The 20,563-nt window shown below is 42.3% G+C and overlaps 1 protein-coding gene across 1 annotated transcript; it reads left to right on the forward strand.

Annotated features, from left to right (window-relative positions):
* Nucleotides 1–2,843: 2,843 nt before the first annotated feature.
* Nucleotides 2,844–17,541, forward strand: SELENOP (selenoprotein P). The gene is made up of 5 exons (XM_089687807.1): nucleotides 2,844–2,997; nucleotides 12,805–13,020; nucleotides 13,143–13,355; nucleotides 14,603–14,720; nucleotides 15,771–17,541. The coding sequence occupies exons 2-5, from the start codon at nucleotides 12,818–12,820 to the stop codon at nucleotides 16,356–16,358; spliced, it is 1,122 nt and encodes a 373-aa protein (XP_089543933.1). The 5' UTR covers nucleotides 2,844–2,997; nucleotides 12,805–12,817; the 3' UTR covers nucleotides 16,359–17,541.
* Nucleotides 17,542–20,563: the final 3,022 nt, after the last annotated feature.

Below are 20,563 nucleotides of genomic sequence, written 5' to 3' on the forward strand. Positions count from 1 at the left end.
GTGGGGCAGACCGGACCGGCAGATGTTCAGGTTAGATGGATCCAAACGTATACACGGGAATGAAATCAGCGTGGGTTTATTTGGTCCAAAATACAGCGACAAACAGTGATACAATACTGTAAGGTAGTAGAGGTATTGATGCTGTCCTGTGATATCTTTCCTGAGGCTAACTGCTGGTCAAAAACTGATGCCTTCACAAGCCCAGGGTATTGAATGTCCTGTCACACAGCTATATAGCAGATAAAATGGCTGCAGGAAGTGACCAGAACCAAGGCTTGCCTAAAACCACGCCCAGCAGAGAAAACACTTACTAGCTTTAACAAAGGCATGCAGCATGCAAATTCTGGCCAGCAGATGGCAGCAACAGATCAAGACATAGAAACAAACATGGTGAAATAAGAATTGGTGATACAATGCACAGTTAAATAACAAATATGAGGGGAACAGCACAACCGGGAACAACAGCAACTCAGCCATGAAGCGGTAGGCCATGTAAAATGACAGAGAGGGGTCAGCATATGCTGAAGCGCAGTGCGCAGAAGTCACCGTCTGCAGAGTCAATAGCTAAAGACCTCCAAACTTCATGTGGCCTTCAGATTAGCACAACAGCAGTGCGTAGAGAGCTTCATGGAATGGGTTTCCATGGCCCAGCAGCTGCATCCAAGCCTTACATCACCAAGTGCAATGCAAAGCATTGGATGCAGTGGTGTAAAGCATGCCGCCACTGGACTCTAGAGCAATTGAGACGTATTCTCTGGAGTGATGAATCATGCTTCTCTGTCTGGCAATCCGATGGACGTGTCTGGGTTTTGGTGGTTGCCTGGAGAACGGTATTTGCCTGACTGCATTGTGCCAAGTGTAAAGTTTGGTGTGGGGGGGGGGCCTGGATTATTGTGTGGGGTTGTTTTTCAGGGGATGGACTTGGCCCCCTAGTTCCAGTGAAGGGAACTCTTAAGGCATCAGCATACCAAGACATTTTGGACAATTTCATGCTCCCAACTTTGTGGGAACAGTTTGGGGATGGCCCCTTCCTGTTCCAACATGACTGCACACCAGTGCACAAAGCAAGGTGTATAAAGACATGGATGAGCGAGTTTGGGGTGGAGAAACTTGACTGGCCTGCACAGAGTCCTGACCTCAACCCGACAGAACACCTTTGGGATGAATTCGAGCGGAGACTGCAAGCTAGGCCTTCTAGTCTGACATCAGTGCCTGACCTCACAAATACTCAGAGTTGAAGCTGTTATAGCTGCACAGGGTGGGCCAACTCAACATTGAACCCTATGTACGAAGACTGGGATGTAATTTTATTATTATTATACAGTATTTATAAAGCGCCAACAGTTCGCTCAGCGCTGTACATTACAATGGGAGACAAAACATGCGACAGTACAATAACAATACAGTGCGATACACGAGGGGTTCGAGGGCCCTGTTCCTTGGAGCTTACAATCTAGGAGGGAGGGTATAGTGGTACAGGAGGAAATAGCTGTGGGGGATGGAGTAGTAGGAAGAGTGGAGGAGGTCGGGAATTAGCAAGGGGTGGGGTAGGCTTCCCTGAAGAAGTGGGTTTTCAGGGTGCGCCTTGGCAGTTAGCAGGTCGTTGGAGAGTTTGAGTAAGGCAGTTTCGGTGGAGTGAAGGGGACGGAAGCTGGACTAGGGGATCGAGGAGGTTGTTGTCATTGAGGTGGGAGCTTAGGCGATTGTAGACTAAGTTTTTTAAAGTTAAAAAAGTTCATGTGCATGTAAAGGCAGGCATCCCAATACTTTTGGCAATATAGTGTGTATATATATATATACATACACACAGTTATGTGTGTGTATTTCTCATTAACCAGATTTACTCTGCACTAGACCAGTCACCCCTCCTCCAGCTCTCTAACTTCCACCTGGCAACACTAGGGTAGTTGGTTTGAATACCAACCACGACACCACCTGCCTGGAGTTTGCATGTTCTCCCTGTGCCTGTATGGGTTTCCTTCCACACTCCAAAGACATGCTGGTAGTTTAACTGGCTCCTGTCTAGATTGGCCCTAGTATGTGTATGTATGAATGTGAGTTAGGGATCTTAGATTGTACACCTCTTGAGGGTTAGGGACTGATGTGATGTACAATATATATGTAAAGAGCTGTGTAAAATTGATGGAGCTATATAAGTAGTCTATATCAGGGGCGGACTGACAACTCATGGGGCCCCGGGCAATAGGGGATCATGGGGCCCCTGTGTCCTTGCCCAAACTTAAAAAAGCCTATGAAAAAGGTACCAGGGGCATCTCCTGGGGCCCCCTACTGACCCCAGGCCCTCGGGCAGTGCCTGAGTTTCCAAATGGTCAGTCCGCCCCTGGTCTGTATGGTAGTACGGGCAGAAAGCTGGAGGGATAGTGTGCAGGATCCTGACATTGCATCCACCATCCAGTGATCACGGGTGCAATGCTTTGCAGGCTCCTGTAGGAACAAAAACTAAATGAACTTTCTTTTCTGCAATAATATACACATTTATTATTTTTTCCTTAAAGGTGAACTCATCCTTTCAATTTGCCCCCGTGTGTCCTCTATCTTTAGAATACTTTTTGTTACACTGAATAGGCTGTAAAAAGATCATAAAAGGCAGCAAAACAACAAACTCAGCAGTGTCATCTTTCCTAAGACATAGGGCACAGGAGGAATGTGAGGTCAGGATACGCCCTGTGTTGTGTGGATCGATCCATTGCAGCACACGGGGGACAATACCATGCGGAATTGGTGTTATTTCTATAGGGGCAGGCAGACATATTTCTTCTATCGGGGTATTCCTGAAGAAGGGGGCTCAGCTGGGGGCTGTGGCTGCAGCCTTGGCATTTTCTCCCTTTTAGAAGCCTGTGAGGCAATAGCTGTGTTTCTGGGGCCGTCCCACATGACTGGCCTGGACTTTGTGAGCTGGATGATAAACAAGCTGAGTATAAATAGGGAGGAGACGGCCCATTGTGCAGAGCAGTCTGCGGAGGACCAAGGGGCAGAGTAAGAGTTTCCATGATCTCCTCTAAGCCGCTTGTACAGCTTTAATTCTTCTGCAACTTCTACTCCGCTCTCCTGCCGCCTAGAAAACTTTATTGACACTTTGTGACCATGCTTAGGCAGCTATAGAAAGCAGTTGGGGGCCCTTCCAGCACACCCAGCATTTGTTTACTGGGTGCTCCAGCTGCTTTATTTTTTTTTTTTAGGGTTTGCTCGCTCCAGTTGTAGTATGAGAATGTGTTTCTGTGCGTGTTACCTGAAATATGTAGGGGGCATTGTATGCAGACCCATGCGGGGGCCAATGATTGGTAATGGCACCCCAATGCATTTGCGGGCACTAAGATGCATTGGGGGGATTTACTTGGGGCCAATTCACACTGACTTGTGCTAAAATGTATGGAAAATGCATGTACATTAAATCCATTTTAGATGCGTTTTAATGCAGCACAGTGGATAAATGGTTAGCACTTCCGCCTGGCAGTACTAGGGTCGTTAGTTCGAATCCCAACCATGGCACCACCTGCCTGGAGTTTGCATGTTCTCCCTGTGCCTGCGTGGGTTTCCTCCTGGTACTCCGGTTTCCTCCCACACTCCAAAGACATGCTGGTAGGTTAACTGGCTCCTGTCTAAATTGGCCCTAGTATGTATGTATGAATGTAAGTTAGGGACCTTAGATTGTACGCCCCTTGAGGGTTAGGGACTGATGTGAATGTACAATATATATGTAAAGCGCTGCGTAACTTGATGGCGCTACATAAGTACCTGAAATAAATAATGCATGTTGATGTCTATTGACATACATTTTGACGTCCATTCATATGCATGTGCAGAGTTATGGTGTGATTAGGACACATTGGAAACTATTATTTTTCAGATGTCTTTCGATTGATCTGTGTTTTACAGCTACGCTAAAACACAGATCAGCACACCGCTGTGCATTGGCCCTAAGGGCAGCTGTGAAACGCAGATCAACAGAAGGACATCTGAAAAACAATCATTTCCAATGTGTCCTATTCATGTCATTGCATTGCACTAGAATGCAAAATGTATGTCGATGGATCTTATAATGTATGTCGATGGATGTTATAATGTATGTCGATGGATGATATAATGTATGTCGATGGATGATATAATGTATGTCGATGGATGATATAATGTATGTCGATGGATGATATAATGTATGTCGATGGATGTTATAATGTATGTCGATGGATGTTATAATGTATGTCGATGGATGATATAATGAATGTCGATGGATGATATAATGAATGTTGATGGATGATATAATGTATGTCGATGGATGTTATAATGTATGTCGATGGATGATATAATGAATGTCGATGGATGATATAATGTATGTCGATGGATGATATAATGTATGTCGATGGATGTTATAATGTATGTCGATGGATGATATAATGAATGTCGATGGATGATATAATGTATGTCGATGGATGATATAATGTATGTCGATGGATGATATAATGTATGTCGATGGATGATATAATGTATGTCGATGGATGATATAATGAATGTCGATGGATGATATAATGAATGTCGATGGATGATATAATGAATGTCGATGGATGATATAATGAATGTCGATGAATGTTACAATGTATGTCGATGGATGATATAATGAATGTCGATGGATGATATAATGTATGTCGATGGATGATATAATGTATGTCGATGAATGATATAATGTATGTCGATGGACATCAGCACACACATCAAAACATGACTAAAATGGATGAAAATGTACATGCATTAGCACCAGTCAGTGGGAATTGGCCCTAAAATTCATGCTCTTAGAATAAGGCGCAGCTGTGCATGGTAGCCAACCGTCTTCTAAATTCAGCTTGTTCAGTTAAGCTTTGGCAATAAAACCTGGAAACTGATTTCTATGCAGAGCTGCACTTTCTATTTTTAGTAAATAGCCCCCATTGCACGCAATGCAAACTCCATGCAGACAGCCCTGGCTGTGATGTGAACTTAGGACTCCAGTACTGCAGGGCAGCTGAGCTGACCACTAAGCCACTGCGCCGAAGAATGCAATGATAGGACATTAGCAGGACAATTTTGGGGTGCAAAGTGCAGTTGCTATGTGCAAACTTCTTTAAATCATGTCTTCTCATCAGATTCCATCTAACTGCTATGGGTTACTGCGCTTTGTAAATGATCCCTAATATTTGCATAATGGAGAATCTAAATTGTTCCCCAAAGACTAAGGCCAGGTTCACACCTAATGCAGGTTGCATTTGAGCCGTTTCTGCATTGCCATTTTGCTGCATTTTTTAATGCGTTTTGCATTTGGTTTTTGTTTTTTTTTTCATTTTTCTTGTTGCTAGGCAGATTTAAAATGTAAAAACGTGGCAAAAACACATAAAAAACGCAATACATGCTTTTCTGCAGCGTTTCCATTGAAGTCTATAGAACACACAAAAACCTAACTTTTTACGTTAAAAGTAGTCCCTGACCCTTTCCAAAAAACGCACCGGGTGAAACCGCACAGATATATCAAGGCAAGGGCATGTATTGTTTTCTGTGTGCCCTGTTCACACCACACTGTGTCACAAGACATTGCATTGCATAGGCCTGAATGAAATGTCTCCCAGGAGAGGCATTCAGCAGAATAAGATCTCTTTCAGACGGGTGGCAGTGCTTACTGCCCTCTGAAAAGTGTCCCATGGTGGATTGCTTTTCAGAGGCAAAGGAGCAGCAGCTGACAGGCATTCAGAAGGTGCCACTGTGGACTTCTCGCACCTGTTGTGTGTTTTTTGTTTTTTTTCCCAATTGCCGAACAGCAGTTTTTACACCATGCTGCAACTACAAATGCAGTGTGGCCGCAATGATGTCGATAGTGGAGTGTGACAGGTGATGTCACCTGTTTATTGGTAAATAAGGCTGTAAACTGTTACATAAGTCAGTGTATATTTGTAAATATGAGATAAGCCATTTTATCTTGAAAAACCACCTACTCCCTATTCCTGGCTGCTGGCCACCCTGCTGACGTGAAGAGATAAGCGAAATGGAAATACGGAAATTCCTATTTTTTTTTTTTTCTTTTAAATATTCCCCGGCTGCTGCTAAAAAGACTTCTACTATTTTTTAGAACATTGCAAGTTCTCAAAGAAACAACTGAAATAGTATAAATAGTGGTCTGATTACTTAAAAATTGCCTCCTCTAAATATTTGTGCTCATTTATTATTGAGGAATATTTTAAAACTTCAAGAAAACAGAAATAAGTTTGGCTGGACTCCTATTTTCTGCTTTTACATGAATTCCTGGAGAAATAGAGGGGGGTTTTATATGGGAACAATTGTGTCTTTAGGATCATGCTTCAGGATGCCGAGCCCAGCACTCCGTGCGTCATGTACCATTGTCACTAACCAAGGCATTGTGAGAGTTGATGACCCCTCTTTGTTATGACCAGGCCATAAGTAATTCGAGGATTTGTTTGTCCTTCCCATAGAACATCCACATTCTATAATCATTACACTAAATGATGCGGCTGACACACCGGGGCATTAAAGTGTGTGCATAGCCAAAATGTATATTTTAGTTTTTGGACAGAGTAGGAAAGGGTTAAAGGATATCTTAGAGAGGCAACTTCAAGTTAGAGGAAATCTTCCAAAGGCTAGGTTCACATCTATGCAGTTTGTGTTTAATTTGTTTCTGCAGTGTGTTTTGCGTTCTTGCACATGTGTCTTTGACGCGTTTTTGTTTTTTTTTTTACTTGTTGCTGGGCACATTAAAAATGTATCAAACACACTACAAGCTTTTATGCAGCATCTCCATTGAAGTCTATAGAACCAAAAATGCAGTGTTTTGCCTTTAAAAAAGTCTCTGACCCTTTCCAAAAAAGTGCACCGGGTTACAACGCGAAAATGTGAATATGTCCCGTAGGAAATCATGTTAAATGGACTGCTGCGCGTTTCCACAAACGCAAAACGCAGCAGAAAATGTACAGGTGTGAACCTAGACTAAGTGAGGGAATCCACTCTAAAGCCTAGTGTACACGAGCTGAATGTCTCGCGGCAGCGGCCAACATTCAGCCTGTGTGTAAGGCAGCCGGTCCGACAGAATCTGGCTTCTGTCAAAGGGGCATGACCGAAAAAGGTCTGCAAATCGGCTCTTGATCAGCACTCAGGCAATGGCTGACAGCGCCGACCAGAGTGTTCTGGCGGGGGCCATCTTCCCTGTTAGGACATAGTAGCACAACAGGGGAGATTGCTGTACTAACATTGGATAGTTAGTACAGCGGCTCCTCCTAAGCTGTCAGGTTTTTTGTTTTTTTTTTCCTTTTTGTTTGGATTGTTGAAAATTGGCTTTTTGATTTCTTCTTGATTACTGCCCAACTCTGCTCTTTGCACCATGCTGTTAATAATAATATTAGGTGTTTTAAAAAAAGGTTTACTATAGAGCTTAAAGTGGAACTTCACTTTCTGGATGAACATTGACTATTTTTAATGCTCATGCTGCTAACGTTAGTAAATAGATAGGAAAGTATTTCATATTTATTTTTTTTTTTCATTAACATTTCTTCAGTTATTTCCTAGTTTCCATGCCTAGGTAAATGATACCATACATCCCAAGTGTCTTCAGGAGGAGAGGGTTCTCAGTTCAGCCAATGCCTGAGCTAAGGGCAGATGGATCCTAGGAAGAAAATGCTACATGAATCATCTGTCCTTACTCAAGATGGCCAATGTCAGAAATGCCAGGAGGTTTTTTTCAAAATGATTTCTCAGCATAAAAAAGCATGGAGACATGGATGATTGGGGGAGTTTGCATTGAATATTAACAAGTAATTAAATGTCATTTTTGGTTTGTGGTGCTCAGATGCAGATCCACTTTAACATGGATGCCTGGGCAAAGTAAAAAAAGAAAAGAAATGGTGCATACATCAATACAAGCACATCCCCCTATGTTCGGGCTCATACCTGTTGATCCTGACGGACATCCAGGGCGCTCTCGACTTTTCTGTTTGAGCTGACAACTCTGCCTCTGTTATAATAAAATCCCAAGCACTATTGTCAGCCCTGTCTGAGCTCTCTCCTGCTGGACTACAAAAAACCAACTTATGTTATAAAGATGGAGCGGGTGTTCTGTAGTCCAGCTGAAGTGAACTGGGCAGGGCTGACTGCACTGCTTAGGATTTCAGTGCAACCCAGCATTGTGCTGAGGTATTCTACTCCAATGCACAATATTGACTCTAACTTCCATGATAAATGAGAAGCATACAACATAACGATATTTTCTTTTTTAAGCTACAATGTTTCCTCAAAAGGAGATAGAGGGACTGGTATTTTTTGATCTTCTGAAAATGCTGGTTCCCTGGTTTTCATGGCAATTCAGAAGCTTTAAGCGGTAATAAACATTAAAGAAAACTCTCCCTGCAAGGTAAAGGCATAATGTAAGCTTTGCATACTAGCATATTTTAAAAGACTTGCCTTGAAATGAAGCCCTCCAAAGGCATGCTGTCACCACTGTAGAGGCTTCACCCAGCCTTCCTTCTGGGTTCATGGGCTGCGTTCGCTTGAATGGCCGAGCCACGACGTCATCACGGCACAGAGCTCTGAAGGACCGGCACGGGGTAACGTCACCGGCTGCCGCTCACTAGAATATCTCCTAAATGGTGCATGTTTGGGGGATATTCATTTAACCTACAGGTAAGCTTTATTATAAACTTACCTGTAAGTAAAAATAGTTTACTACTTAAAATGCTTTGAGTCACTTACCTAGAGAAGGCCTACAGATAAGAAATTCTGACTTCACTTTGACTCTGCGTACTGACGTTTTTTGGTCTGGGTCTAGTCAACCTCTACCATTTACTGCTTGGCAGAACATTTAATGTGAGGAAAGGGAAAAATACATCTACTAGAGCAGCGAGACTATAAACCTGAAAACTGATATGGGGAAAACAACCTGTACAGTACATGCGGCAATAATAAACCTATGGGTGAAATAGGCATTCTCTTTTAATCTGGTTTTGGTCAGCTGACTGTTCTTGTATGAAAAGGTATTATGCGATCAGTACAGTGTTTGTTTTGTACTCTGGGTACCTGCCAGGGCAGGTGTGTAAATAACATAGATTGGAACGTTGTGTTACCTACAGTGAAAGAACTAAACTGTGGAAGTTGTGTCCAGAAAAAGGCAGAGGGCAAAGTCCCCTTCTTGGTCACCTTGCAGTTGATCTTTTCCTCGCTATTGACTCACCATGCCTTAGGCCCCATTCACACAGTTGTGCTATTTGATTGGGATGCCTAACACACCAAGATGCATCAAAAAGGTGCATGTAGAGTTTTTGTCAGAGTTGTGCTGCAATGCCAATGTGTTAAGGTGTTTTGTGGTGCCTATTATTATTATTATTATTATACAGGATTTATATAGCGCCAACAGTTTGCCCAGCGCTTTACAATATAACGGGAGACAATACAGCAACAATACAGTTCAATACAAGAGGGATAGGAGGGCCCTGCTCCTCGGAGCTTAGGAGGGAGGGGCTAGTGGTACAAAAGGTAATAACTGTGGGGGATGGACTGGTAGGAGGAATAGAAGATTCAATTATTAGCTGAGGGCAGGATAGGCTTCCCTGAAGAGAGAGGTTTTCAGAGATCGCCTAAAAGTGAGCAGAGTAGGCGATAGTCTGATAAATTGGGGTAGAGAGTTCCAGAGGATGGGGGAAGCTCTGGAGATGAGCATGGGAGGAGGAGACGAGGGAGCTAGAGAACAGGAGGTCGTGCGAGGAGCTGAGAGTATGGTTTGGGTGATATTTGGAGACAAGATTGGTGATGTAATTTGGGGCAGAGTTATAAATGGCTTATTGTTAATTTATGACTAATGGCATCTCCTCACACCAATGCATGTAATGTATGCATTACCCCAGCACAGTGGTGTGACATGGCGCTTCTTCTGTACAGTGTCCTTCAGTGGAGGTGGCCTTCTCAGTGGAGGTGGGGTTTTCTTTCCTCATTTCAGAGCCTCCAATAAGGAGAACAGTGAGCAACACAGTAGTGACATCTCCAAATCCCCACACAATACAGTAGTTGTGCTTCACCCATAGTCAATAAAGAATCTGTACACTTACACAGGGCTATGGACCCCTTCCTTGACACAATCAGACAAGGCTGGACCCCACTGTTGCATGGAAAAGGAAGTGCTCTGCATGCTTACCCATACTTAGAAGTGCCAGGTATTTCATTTCACTGTGCTACTATGTAGGGTGGCCATACAGAGTAACACAGGAGTGAGGAAAACCAAGTACAGTGGGTTTTTCTTTGTATCCCCAAGAATTATTTTTGGCAGTTGTGGCTGCAATCTTTCTTGCTCCTCCTGACCTTGGGTTGGTATCAAGAGATCCCTGAATTTACCACTTCTTAAGTGATTGAACAGTATTGACTAGCATATTTAAAGCTTTGGGTATCTTTTTATATCCTTTTCCATCTTTATAAAGTACCATTACCTTGTTATGCAGATCTTTTTCTGCTCCCGTGGCTCAGTATCTAGCCTGCTCAGTGCATCCACGTGAGAGCTAACAAACTCATTTACTCTTTATACACAGACACTAATTGCAATTTATAAAACCACAGATGTGGGACAATAACCATTTAACTGACATTTTAACCTGTGTCTTTACCAAGACCAAACATTCCAGGGTATATAAACTTTTGATCAGGGCCATTTGAGTGATTTCTGTTGTCATTCTGATTTAACCACCTCCCGCCCGCCATATAGTCCAATGATGGGCGCAAGGTGGTTCTCTCGTTTTGAGAGGATGTCATATGACGTCCTCCCATTCTCACCGCACATGCCCCTCGGACACAGCGGATCACCGATCACGGAAAGAGCCGAAGATGTCGGCTCGGTCATGTGATCAGCTGTGTCCAATCACAGCTGATGAAATGTAAACACCTAAATGCCGGTTATCAGCATTCCTGTCCTCTCGAGCTGTCACGCTGACAGCTCGAGAGGAGAGCCGGTAATCGGCTTTCCACGGAGGGGACATGTACATTGATCATCAGGGCAGTGATGATCAGTGTAGCCCCAGCAGTGCCACCTGTCAAAGTCCATCTGTGCCAGCTGTCAGTTCCAGTGCCACATCAATGCCACATATCAGTGCCCATCTGAGTTGCCTATCAGTGCCGCCTAACAGTTCCATATATCAGTGCCATGTATCAGTGCTGCCTTTCAGTGCCCATCAGTGATGCCTGTCAATGGCCATCAGTGCCACCTACCAGTGCCTCCTCATCAGTACCACCAATCAGTGTCCATCAGTGTAGCCTATCAGTGCCCATCACTGCAGCCTCATTAGCGCACATCAGTGAAGTAGAAAAATCACCTATTTACAAAATGTTATAACAAAAACTAATAAGAAAAAACGTATTTTCAAAATTTTCAGTGGTTTTTGGTTCGTTTAAGAAAAAATAAAAAACCCCGAGGTGATTAAATACCACCAAAAGAAAGCTATATCTGTCACAAAAAAATTATTTCATATGGGTACAGTGTTGCATGACCGCGCAATTGTCATTCAAAGTGCGACAGCGCTGAAAGCTGGAAATTGGCCTGGGTAGAAAGGGGGTATAAGTGCCCAGTAGGCTAGTGGGTAAAGAGGAGTCAAACAACTATGTGATAATAAATGGCTTCATATGATCACTTAAATAAAAGACAGTCTTTTGGCATGAGCAGTCAAATTCTCAATATCCATGCCAAAATGTAATGATTTTCTGCCAGGGTATGCAAACTTTTGAGCACAACTGTATGTGCTGCTGGGGAGGGGGGGATGGTGACCCATTTCTTTAACCCATAGTCACTTTAGGAACGGACGCTAAATTGGTAGTAAACAGCCAAAAAAAAAATTCCCCTGTAAAATGTCATAATGTGCTAGTATGCTTTACATACTAGTGCATTATGAAAAACTTGTCTTAGGATGAAATCCTCCAGCGATGTGCTGTCACCACCGACAGGGCTTCCATCTTCACCTGGTCTTTTGGTTTGGTTCATAGGCTCTTGCCGCTTAATTGGCTGAGCTGCGATGATGTCACTCTGGCGTATGATTGCAGTAGTCTCTGCCACGGCACAGAGCTCTAAAAGAATGGCAGGGGTATGCCATTCCTTCAGAGTGCATGTGTCGTTAATGTCATCAGCTGCAGGGACACTGAATATCTCCTAAATGCTGCATGTTTAGGAGATATTCCTTGTACCTACAGGTACGCTTTATTATACGCTTACCTGTAAGTACAGTGTCCAGTGGGAGTTTACTTCCACTTTAAATTTGGCAAAATCCATCCATTTCCAATAATGGTAACCTACAAAGTCACATAAATAAAATTACAGGAGAACAAAAATTTGAAAGTGTAAAAGAAAAAAACATGAAGTCCTATCTGTGTGTTACTGTTATCCATGTAGAGCTTTTCCCCTGGCTTTCTGTCCCAGTGACCAGCAAGCCATTGCTGTGAGCCAAACGTCTTATGAAACATCTACTAGGAAGCCAGTGACATCAACCCCCTAGTACAGTCTACAAAGGATTACATAGAGACAACAGTTTAAAGAGAGGAAACAGGTGGTTCAGATCCCATCCAGGAAATAAAGAAGAAATATCTCCAACAGGTCAAGGACAAACATTTTATATCTGCTCAGAGGTTGGCTATGCAGAAATTATAGCTTGATGTATATTCAACTTTCTGTGAAATCCAGCTTTGCATGATATTCATTAATCTTTTTCACCCCATTGTGTGTAGCTGAGACTTTTCCTTTGTTTCTTTGATGGCTCATGACATTACTGTTGACCATGTTCTTGTCTTTTGCAGGTGAGGCCCCACCATGTGGAAGGGCTTTACTATTGCCCTGGCTCTCTGCCTTCTCCCTTGGGGAGGGGCAGAGAGCCAGGGTCACCGAACGCTGTGTAAAAAACCACCAGACTGGAAGATAGGAAGCCAGAATCCCATGCTGGATGCAGATGGAACAGTCACAGTTGTGGCACTTCTTCAAGCAAGCTGATACTTGTGCCTGCTGCAAGCTTCCAGGTGGGACACAATGCTATCAGTTTTGTACAGTTCTTAGAAAAAAAGCATAAATACTTGTACGTACTTATATTGTACCATAAAATAATTTTTTTTGTCTAAACTTGTAACTTTAATTCCATCAGCTTGGAAGAATTGCGGCTGAAGTTGGAGAATGAACGCTATACAAATGTGTCCTTTATGGTCATCAACAACCAAGAGGAACGCTCACGCTTGAAATACCACGAGCTGAAGTCCAGGGTCTCCGAACACATTCCGGTATATCAGCAAGAGGAGGAACAACCAGATATCTGGAAACTACTGAAGGGGAATAAAGATGACTTTTTCATTTATGACAGGTGATTGATGTACATTCATTTTCAGTAGCATAAGACAGCTGTGAAAACCATACATTTATTAGCAAATAACCCTGAATTGCTTTCCAGTGTGTCCAGAGTTCAGAATTTGCTTGCTTGTTAAAGTGTGGCCTGTACAAACAGTTACATTTCATTGACAACAGCTAGAACATATTATCTTGGTAGTCCCACATTGTTTTATGAAACGTTTTTGCTTAACAAAAACCCACTCTTTCCTAAAATATATATATATATATATATATATATACACACACACACTATAAAATGCTTGAATCTTCTTGATCGCTATTGGTCCATCCTTGTGACTGACACCTTCACTGACCAGTGGAGAGGTGCAGTCGGTATAGACAGCAGTGAGGCAGAACTTGACCTTAACAGAAAAATTTACATAATAGAGCACGCCTAGCTATCAAGATGCCTGGGCATCCATGAAAATTGTTAAAGTTTTTTTGTGTTTTTTTTTTTTTTTTCTCCCAAAGGTACCAGAATTTTTGGATGGGTCTATTTAAATCCCACAGATCCAGGACTATTTTTATTTATTTATTTTTTTAACACAGTGGGCCTTATATTATCAATGTCTGAAATAAGTACATCAGAGCTGGGCTGAAATAGCTTTCGTGCAGCATTAAAGCTGGTCATACACGATCCAATTTCAGCCAATTCCTTCGGAATCGATTCAATCAGGGTATCCCTGCTGGCATTACCTGGCTCAACAAACTTAAATGAAGGTTGAAGGAGCTGGGTGAAAATTGCCAGGCAAACAGTGACTTCAGCCAATCAGCTACAGTATCTGTTTATGTATTCTGAAAGCCACAAGTGCCAGCTGTCAGAATTCAAAACTCAGCAGAGGAGATTCATCCGTCCACACTGTTTGCCATGGATGGAGAAATCTGTTCGATTTCCTTTGCTTGGCCCACAGGCTGAATGAAAGAAATCTATGTGTGTATGGCCAGCTTAAGCCTTCTCCTTGTCCCTGTGGACAGGCAGTTGCGACTGTCGGTCACAAAATGTTGAGAAGGAGTTCAGATGACTGCACAGGGAAATGGCTTTTAAGAAAAATGTCAACTGTTCCCAGACATGACTTGTTTAGAGCTGTGTAAAACACTATAAAACAAAGGCCTTTAGGCATTGCCAGCTTAATAATAATAAAAATAACATTGGTATTAGGATTGTATGGTTGTGCTAAATCCTTTAGGGCAGATGCTTTCATTTTCTATATTTTATTTCAGGTGTGGGTGCTTGGTGAAACACATCGGGCTTCCCTATGCATTTTTGCAGTTCAGTTATGTGGAGGATGCAATAAAGTCAGTGTATTGTGAAAACACCTGTGGAGACTGCAAACACCAGGTATTCCTGCTACCACTTGTGTGGTAAAAACTGTAATTAGATGAGAAAATGTTTCCTTTTTTGAAAGGGATCATCTAACCAGGGCAATACACAAGGAAATTAATATTTTTTAAATGACATAAATATTTTAGAACTATAACTGCTATAATGTTACTATGTAACTTTCTCAACTACAACCAAAGCTACATTATTATTTTGCCTGCGTAAACTTTTCAGTCAAAAACCTTTTACTTCCAAATGGTTGTATATAGTTCTAAATTTTAGTTGAGATTAAGATTAGATTTTATGTGCCCCCCTAGGCATCATCACAACAGAAGTTAACCAGGATTTTTCCTGGTCATTCAAGTTTTCACATATTTTTAACTTGAGCACAACATATTCTTTACATGCAGTAAATGAGCGTTTAAACAAGATCCGATCACTGACATCATTAGTTGTAGCGCAGTTGAGCAATTCATCCAACAGAGGCACACAGGGCAGCATTTTTCAACAGGTTAGAGCACCTACACAGAAGGCTGCAAGTTACCACTGTGAGAGATGAGCTGTAACTTCATTGATTAGTTATGAGCTTTAATTATGAATTTCCACAGTGCCTGTAGCTATAGAGGTCAGTAAGGACGTATTTAAAGCTCACTTGATGCTTAAAATGTCCAAAGCCTTCCTACAGAGAATGTTCCCCTATTTGGCTGTTTTGGTCAGTTTAGGGAACTGTGTTTCTATATCCTTCCTGACATTTTCCAACTAAACATGATAAAGCACCCTTGGTGAAAAAGTTGCCAGGATGGCTTTTCAGCTGATTGCTTTTGGTTTCCCTAAAATAAACTAGTGCTCAGATTATCCCCTTTCCTTCTTCCATAGGGCAAAAAGTGTATGTTCACAGTGCAAATGTACATATTTGTAATTCTAATATTTTCAAAAATATTCTAATGATACAAATAAACCAAGGCATTCTTCTATTAAGTAAAAAAAAATTTGAAAAGGACATGTACAAACATAATCTGATCATTAAAATCCACTTTAGGGGTTACACTAAAAATATCTGTTCTGTAGATTCCCGATGTGTGCAAGAAAGAAGAGGAAGTACCAGCACAGGATAAAGTTGAGGAAGAGCCAGTGGAGGCACTTAAACATCGTCCCCATCATCATCGCCACCATCACAGACATGGCCATCGGCAGCGGGAGGAGGACACATTGGCAGGCAGTGGTCCAAACACCAATGTGCACAGGAAACATGACCGCCAACAGGGAGAAGGAGAGGGAGACGTTGAAGATGTCAGGGTAGAACACCTTACAGAGAACAGGGTAGCTGAGTCAGACACCTCAGTCATAAGAAACAAACTCTGAAAGAAGGTTAGGAGCTGACGAAAGCAATATCTCTGAGACTGGGAGGAGGAGTCAGTCAAGACCACCAATAGCTGATGCTGACACTGCAGACAGCTGTCCTTCGAGACGGCATTAAACGGAATCACTTGACAGTGTAAGGGGGTTCTCCCAGCTTCCTGCCGGTGACAGGAACTGCTGGTGGACAGCCCCTCAGAATCCTGACAGTGACGTCTTCCATCTGCTGCATGACAAACATCCAGTGCAGGTCATCCTGATGACAAGCACTCCTCAGTCACAGAGCATCGTGTCGCTTGAGACTGATCAAAGGGGACAGAAAACTGACAGTGACGTGAATTGTGCAATAAGCACCAGTAAGCTGCTAAAATATTGCACTAAAGTATCAACAAAATGCAAGACATGTGGCTTTCCAGCTGTGATTGAACTAGTTGTACCAACGTAATCTGCTATCAGTTGCAGGATTTGAAGTTCTAGAAATGCTGGATAGCTACCTGTTCTCTAGCTAAGTCAGTAATCTTGTCACCTAAGATCACCATGGTTAGACTTCACTCTTCTGGAGAGCTTGGCAGGTAATTGCAGTGCACTTAGTTGCTGAATCTCCAGATTTCATGGGTATAACCATGCAGGCCTACCATCAAAGCCATTTATAGGAGTCCTCTGGAATAGGCAGATTGCTAAGGTGATGTGCATGTATGTGGAGGTGGTTAATGTCATTTACATGTGTGACTTCTGGCAGACAATAGAATCTTTATAAACGTAGTACATTTAGCATACCTTGTGGGTCCTGCTGTAGCTACTGCTTGAGCTTGTGTGTTACATTCTCACCAATGAAGCCTATATGGACTTTCTAACACCCAGCTACATTGCTACAGGACCTACCTCAAGAAATTTAGCATTATTTTTCAAGAAACACCAATTGCTAGACCAGGAGCACACAGGTAATTGACCCTTACACCACCGTAGACATTTGCATATCCCAGAGTTGACATTTTAACATCTAAGAATGCTTTCATGCAGCTCCAGTTTTTGTGCCTCTCTTGTTCATCTCCTGATACTGTGGTTGCATTAATGAAGGCTGAAGCATAAACTACAAAATAGGGGCTTTTGACTGATAACTTGCAATCATAACCAGAGATCGGACTAGAGATGAATTCTTTAAGTCAAATTGCATATTTTTTTTTTCTTGTATAGATAACTGTAGTAAGTCTCAATTCTGACATTAGGTTATTATGAAAACATTTTTGTTACTCCACTTTCTTTTTTTTTTTCTTTTGTGATGAGATTTTCGCAGTTTGTTTTTAATGTGTTTGTTGCTTCTATAGCAAATGTTGTAAACCAATGATGGTTTATAGGGAAATAAAATCCTAGTCAGCCTGAAGTACATTTTACAAGTGTGCTATGGAACAAGAGTGTAGTATGTTACCAGGTCAGTAAAAGAGTCGAATATCTCTAAACAACCACAATAAAAGGTTCCATTAAAGTTCAGTGTCTTTGTGTGTTTTTTTTTTTTTTAAATATCTCCTGGTGTTGTGTAGAAAAACTACTAAATACACTGCTCAAAAAAATTAAAGGAACACTTTGAAAACACATCAGATCTCAATGAGGAAACATATCATGCTGGATATCTATACTGATATGGACTGGGTAAAGGGTTAGGAATGTAAGGATGCCCCATCGTTTGATGGAAATGAAAAATCTCAATCTAAAGAGGACTGAATTCAAAGACACCCCAAAAATCAAAGTGAAAAAAATATGCAGCAGGCTAGTCCATTTAGCTGAAATTTAATTGCAGCAACTCAAAATGGTACTCAGTAGTTTGTATGGCCCCCACATGCTTGTATATATGCCTGACAACATCGGGCATGCTCCTAATGAGACGAATGATGGTGTCCTGGGGTATTCCCTCCTCCCCCAGATCTGGACCAGGGCATCACTGAGCTCCTGGACAATTTGAGGTGCAACCTGGTGTCGTTGTATGAACCAAAACATGATATCCCGGAGGTGTTCCATTGGATTTAGGTCATGCGAGTGTGGGGGTCATTCAATGGTATCAACTTCTTCATCCACCAGGAACTGCCTACATACTTTCGCTATGAGGCCGGGCATTGTCAGGCACTAGGAGGAACCCAGGACCCACTGCACCAGTGTAGGGTCTGACAATGGGTCCAAGGATTTCATCCCGATACCTAATGGCAGTCAGGATGCTATTGCCTAGCCTGTAGAGCTCTGTGTGTCCCTCCATGGATATGCCCCCCCATATCATCACTGACCCACCACCAAAACAGTCATGCTGAAGGATGTTACAGGCAGCGTTACATAGTTAGTCTGGCTGAAAAAAGACAAAAGTCCATCCAGTTATAATCCTACACCCACAGTTGATCCAGAGGAAGGCAAAAAAAACCCCAGCAAAACATGATCCAATTTGCTCCTGATAGGAAAAAAAATTCCTCCCTGATCCCCCAAGAGGCAATTGGATATTCCCTGGATCAACTTTACCTATAAATGTTAGTATCCAGTTATATTCTGTGTATCCAAGAAAGAATCCAGGACTTTTTTAAAGCAATCCATTGAGCTGGCCAGAACCAACTCTTGAGGGAGTCTATTACACATTTTCACAGCTCTTACTGTGAAGAAACCTTTCTGTGTTTGGAGATTAAATCTCTTTTCCTCCAGACGTAAAGAGTGCTCCCTTGTCCTCTGTGATGACCTCAGGGTGAAGAGCTCTACACCGAGTTCTCTATATGAACCACTGATATATTTATACATGTTGATCATATCCCCCCTTAATCTCTTCTTCTCAAGAGAGAATACATTCAGTTCCTCTCATATTTCCTCATAGCTGATCTCCTCCATGCCTCTTATCAGTTTGGTTGCCCTTCTCTGTACTTTCTCCAGTTCTCCACAGCTTCTCCAGACCCTTTCACATCTGTCACATGTGCTCAGGGTGAAGCTGCTCTCATCTGTGAAAAGCACAGGGTGCCAGTGGCAGACCTGCCAATTCTGGTGTTCAAAGGAAAATGCCAATCGAGCTATATGGTGCTCCTCCACGAGAGGACATTGGGCCGTCATGCCACCCTCATGAAGTCTGTTTCTGATTGTTTGTTTAGTCAGAGATATTCACACCAGTGGCCTGCTAGAGGTCATTTTGTAGGGCTCTGGCAGTGCTCATCCTGTTCCTCCTTGCACAAGGGAGCAGATACCTGTCCAGGTATTGCCTCATGCTACCAATAGTGACACTGACCATAGCCAAATGAAAAAATGTCACAAAAGATGAATAGGGAAACAAATGTCAATGGCCTCCACCTGTAAAACCATTCCTGTTTTGGGGGTCATCTTATTGTTGCCCATCTAGTGCACCTGTTGTTAATGTCATTAACACCAAAGCAGCTGAAACTGATTAACAACCCCCTCTGCTACTTAATTTATCAGATCAATATCTCAGGAGTTTAATTGATGCTATACTCTGATTAAAAACTGTTCATTTTAATTTGTTTGAGTGGTGTACTTTGAGTAAGTCAAGTAAAACAATTTTTTGTACATATATAACTAACTAGGATGTGGTGGTCTTATCCACTGATATCCATCCCTTAATATCTTTATATCAGGTACTTTAGAAAAGAATCTGCATACATTTCTTACAGAATTAAAACAATTAGGAAGTATTAATAAAGAGTGTGTATTCACTGCAGAATAACATTTTATGTTCAGGAGAATTTGGAATAAATAGAGCAACCTAATAGGATGTCCATCATTATAGGTACTTATATAGTGCCGTCAATTTGCACAGCGCTTTACATATATATTGTACATTCACATCAGTCCCTAACCCTCAAGGGTTGTACAATCTAAGGTCCCTAACTCACATTCATACATACACATATTAGGGCCAATTTAGACAGGAGCCAATTAACCCACCAGCATGTCTTTGGAGTGTGGGAAGAAACCAGAGTACCCGGAAGAAAACCCATGCAGGCACAGGGAAAACATGAAAACTCCAGGCAGGTGGTGACGTGGCTGGGATTTGAACCAATGACCCTAGTACTGCCAGGCAGAAGTGCTAACGATTTAGCCACTGTGCTCACTTAGTGTTCCTAAACCCAGTCTGTACTGGATATGCAGTAAAGCATGCTTGTTATACTCACAGTGTAACCTAAGTGATTAATCCTCTGCATTGTGTAAAAATGCTGTTATATCCTGTCTTATCGGATCCTCCCCTTCTACTGTCCCCAATCCATCTCCTGATAGAACATAGTCTTGGGGGCAAGCTGCACATGTTCTGTTTGGTGTGCATTGTTTGTTTGGGTTTTTTTTTTTCTTGGGAGAGTGCATATGATCAGCACAGGGCCAATTAGCACTGTCCAGACAGAGGATCAGGGGTCCTGCAGCCTCATAGGACAATCAGGGGAGAAGGAAAACTCTCCCCCTACAAGCTTTAACCAGTGTTCTGCTGGACATTGATAGAAGTCACAAGACTGCTCTAACTGCTGATGAGAAAAGGTATT

The sequence above is a fragment of the Staurois parvus genome, unplaced genomic scaffold (assembly GCF_062004578.1).
Source record: "Staurois parvus isolate SC_StPar_1 unplaced genomic scaffold, SC_StPar_1.0 ptg000438l, whole genome shotgun sequence".
Lineage (NCBI taxonomy): Eukaryota > Metazoa > Chordata > Amphibia > Anura > Ranidae > Staurois > Staurois parvus.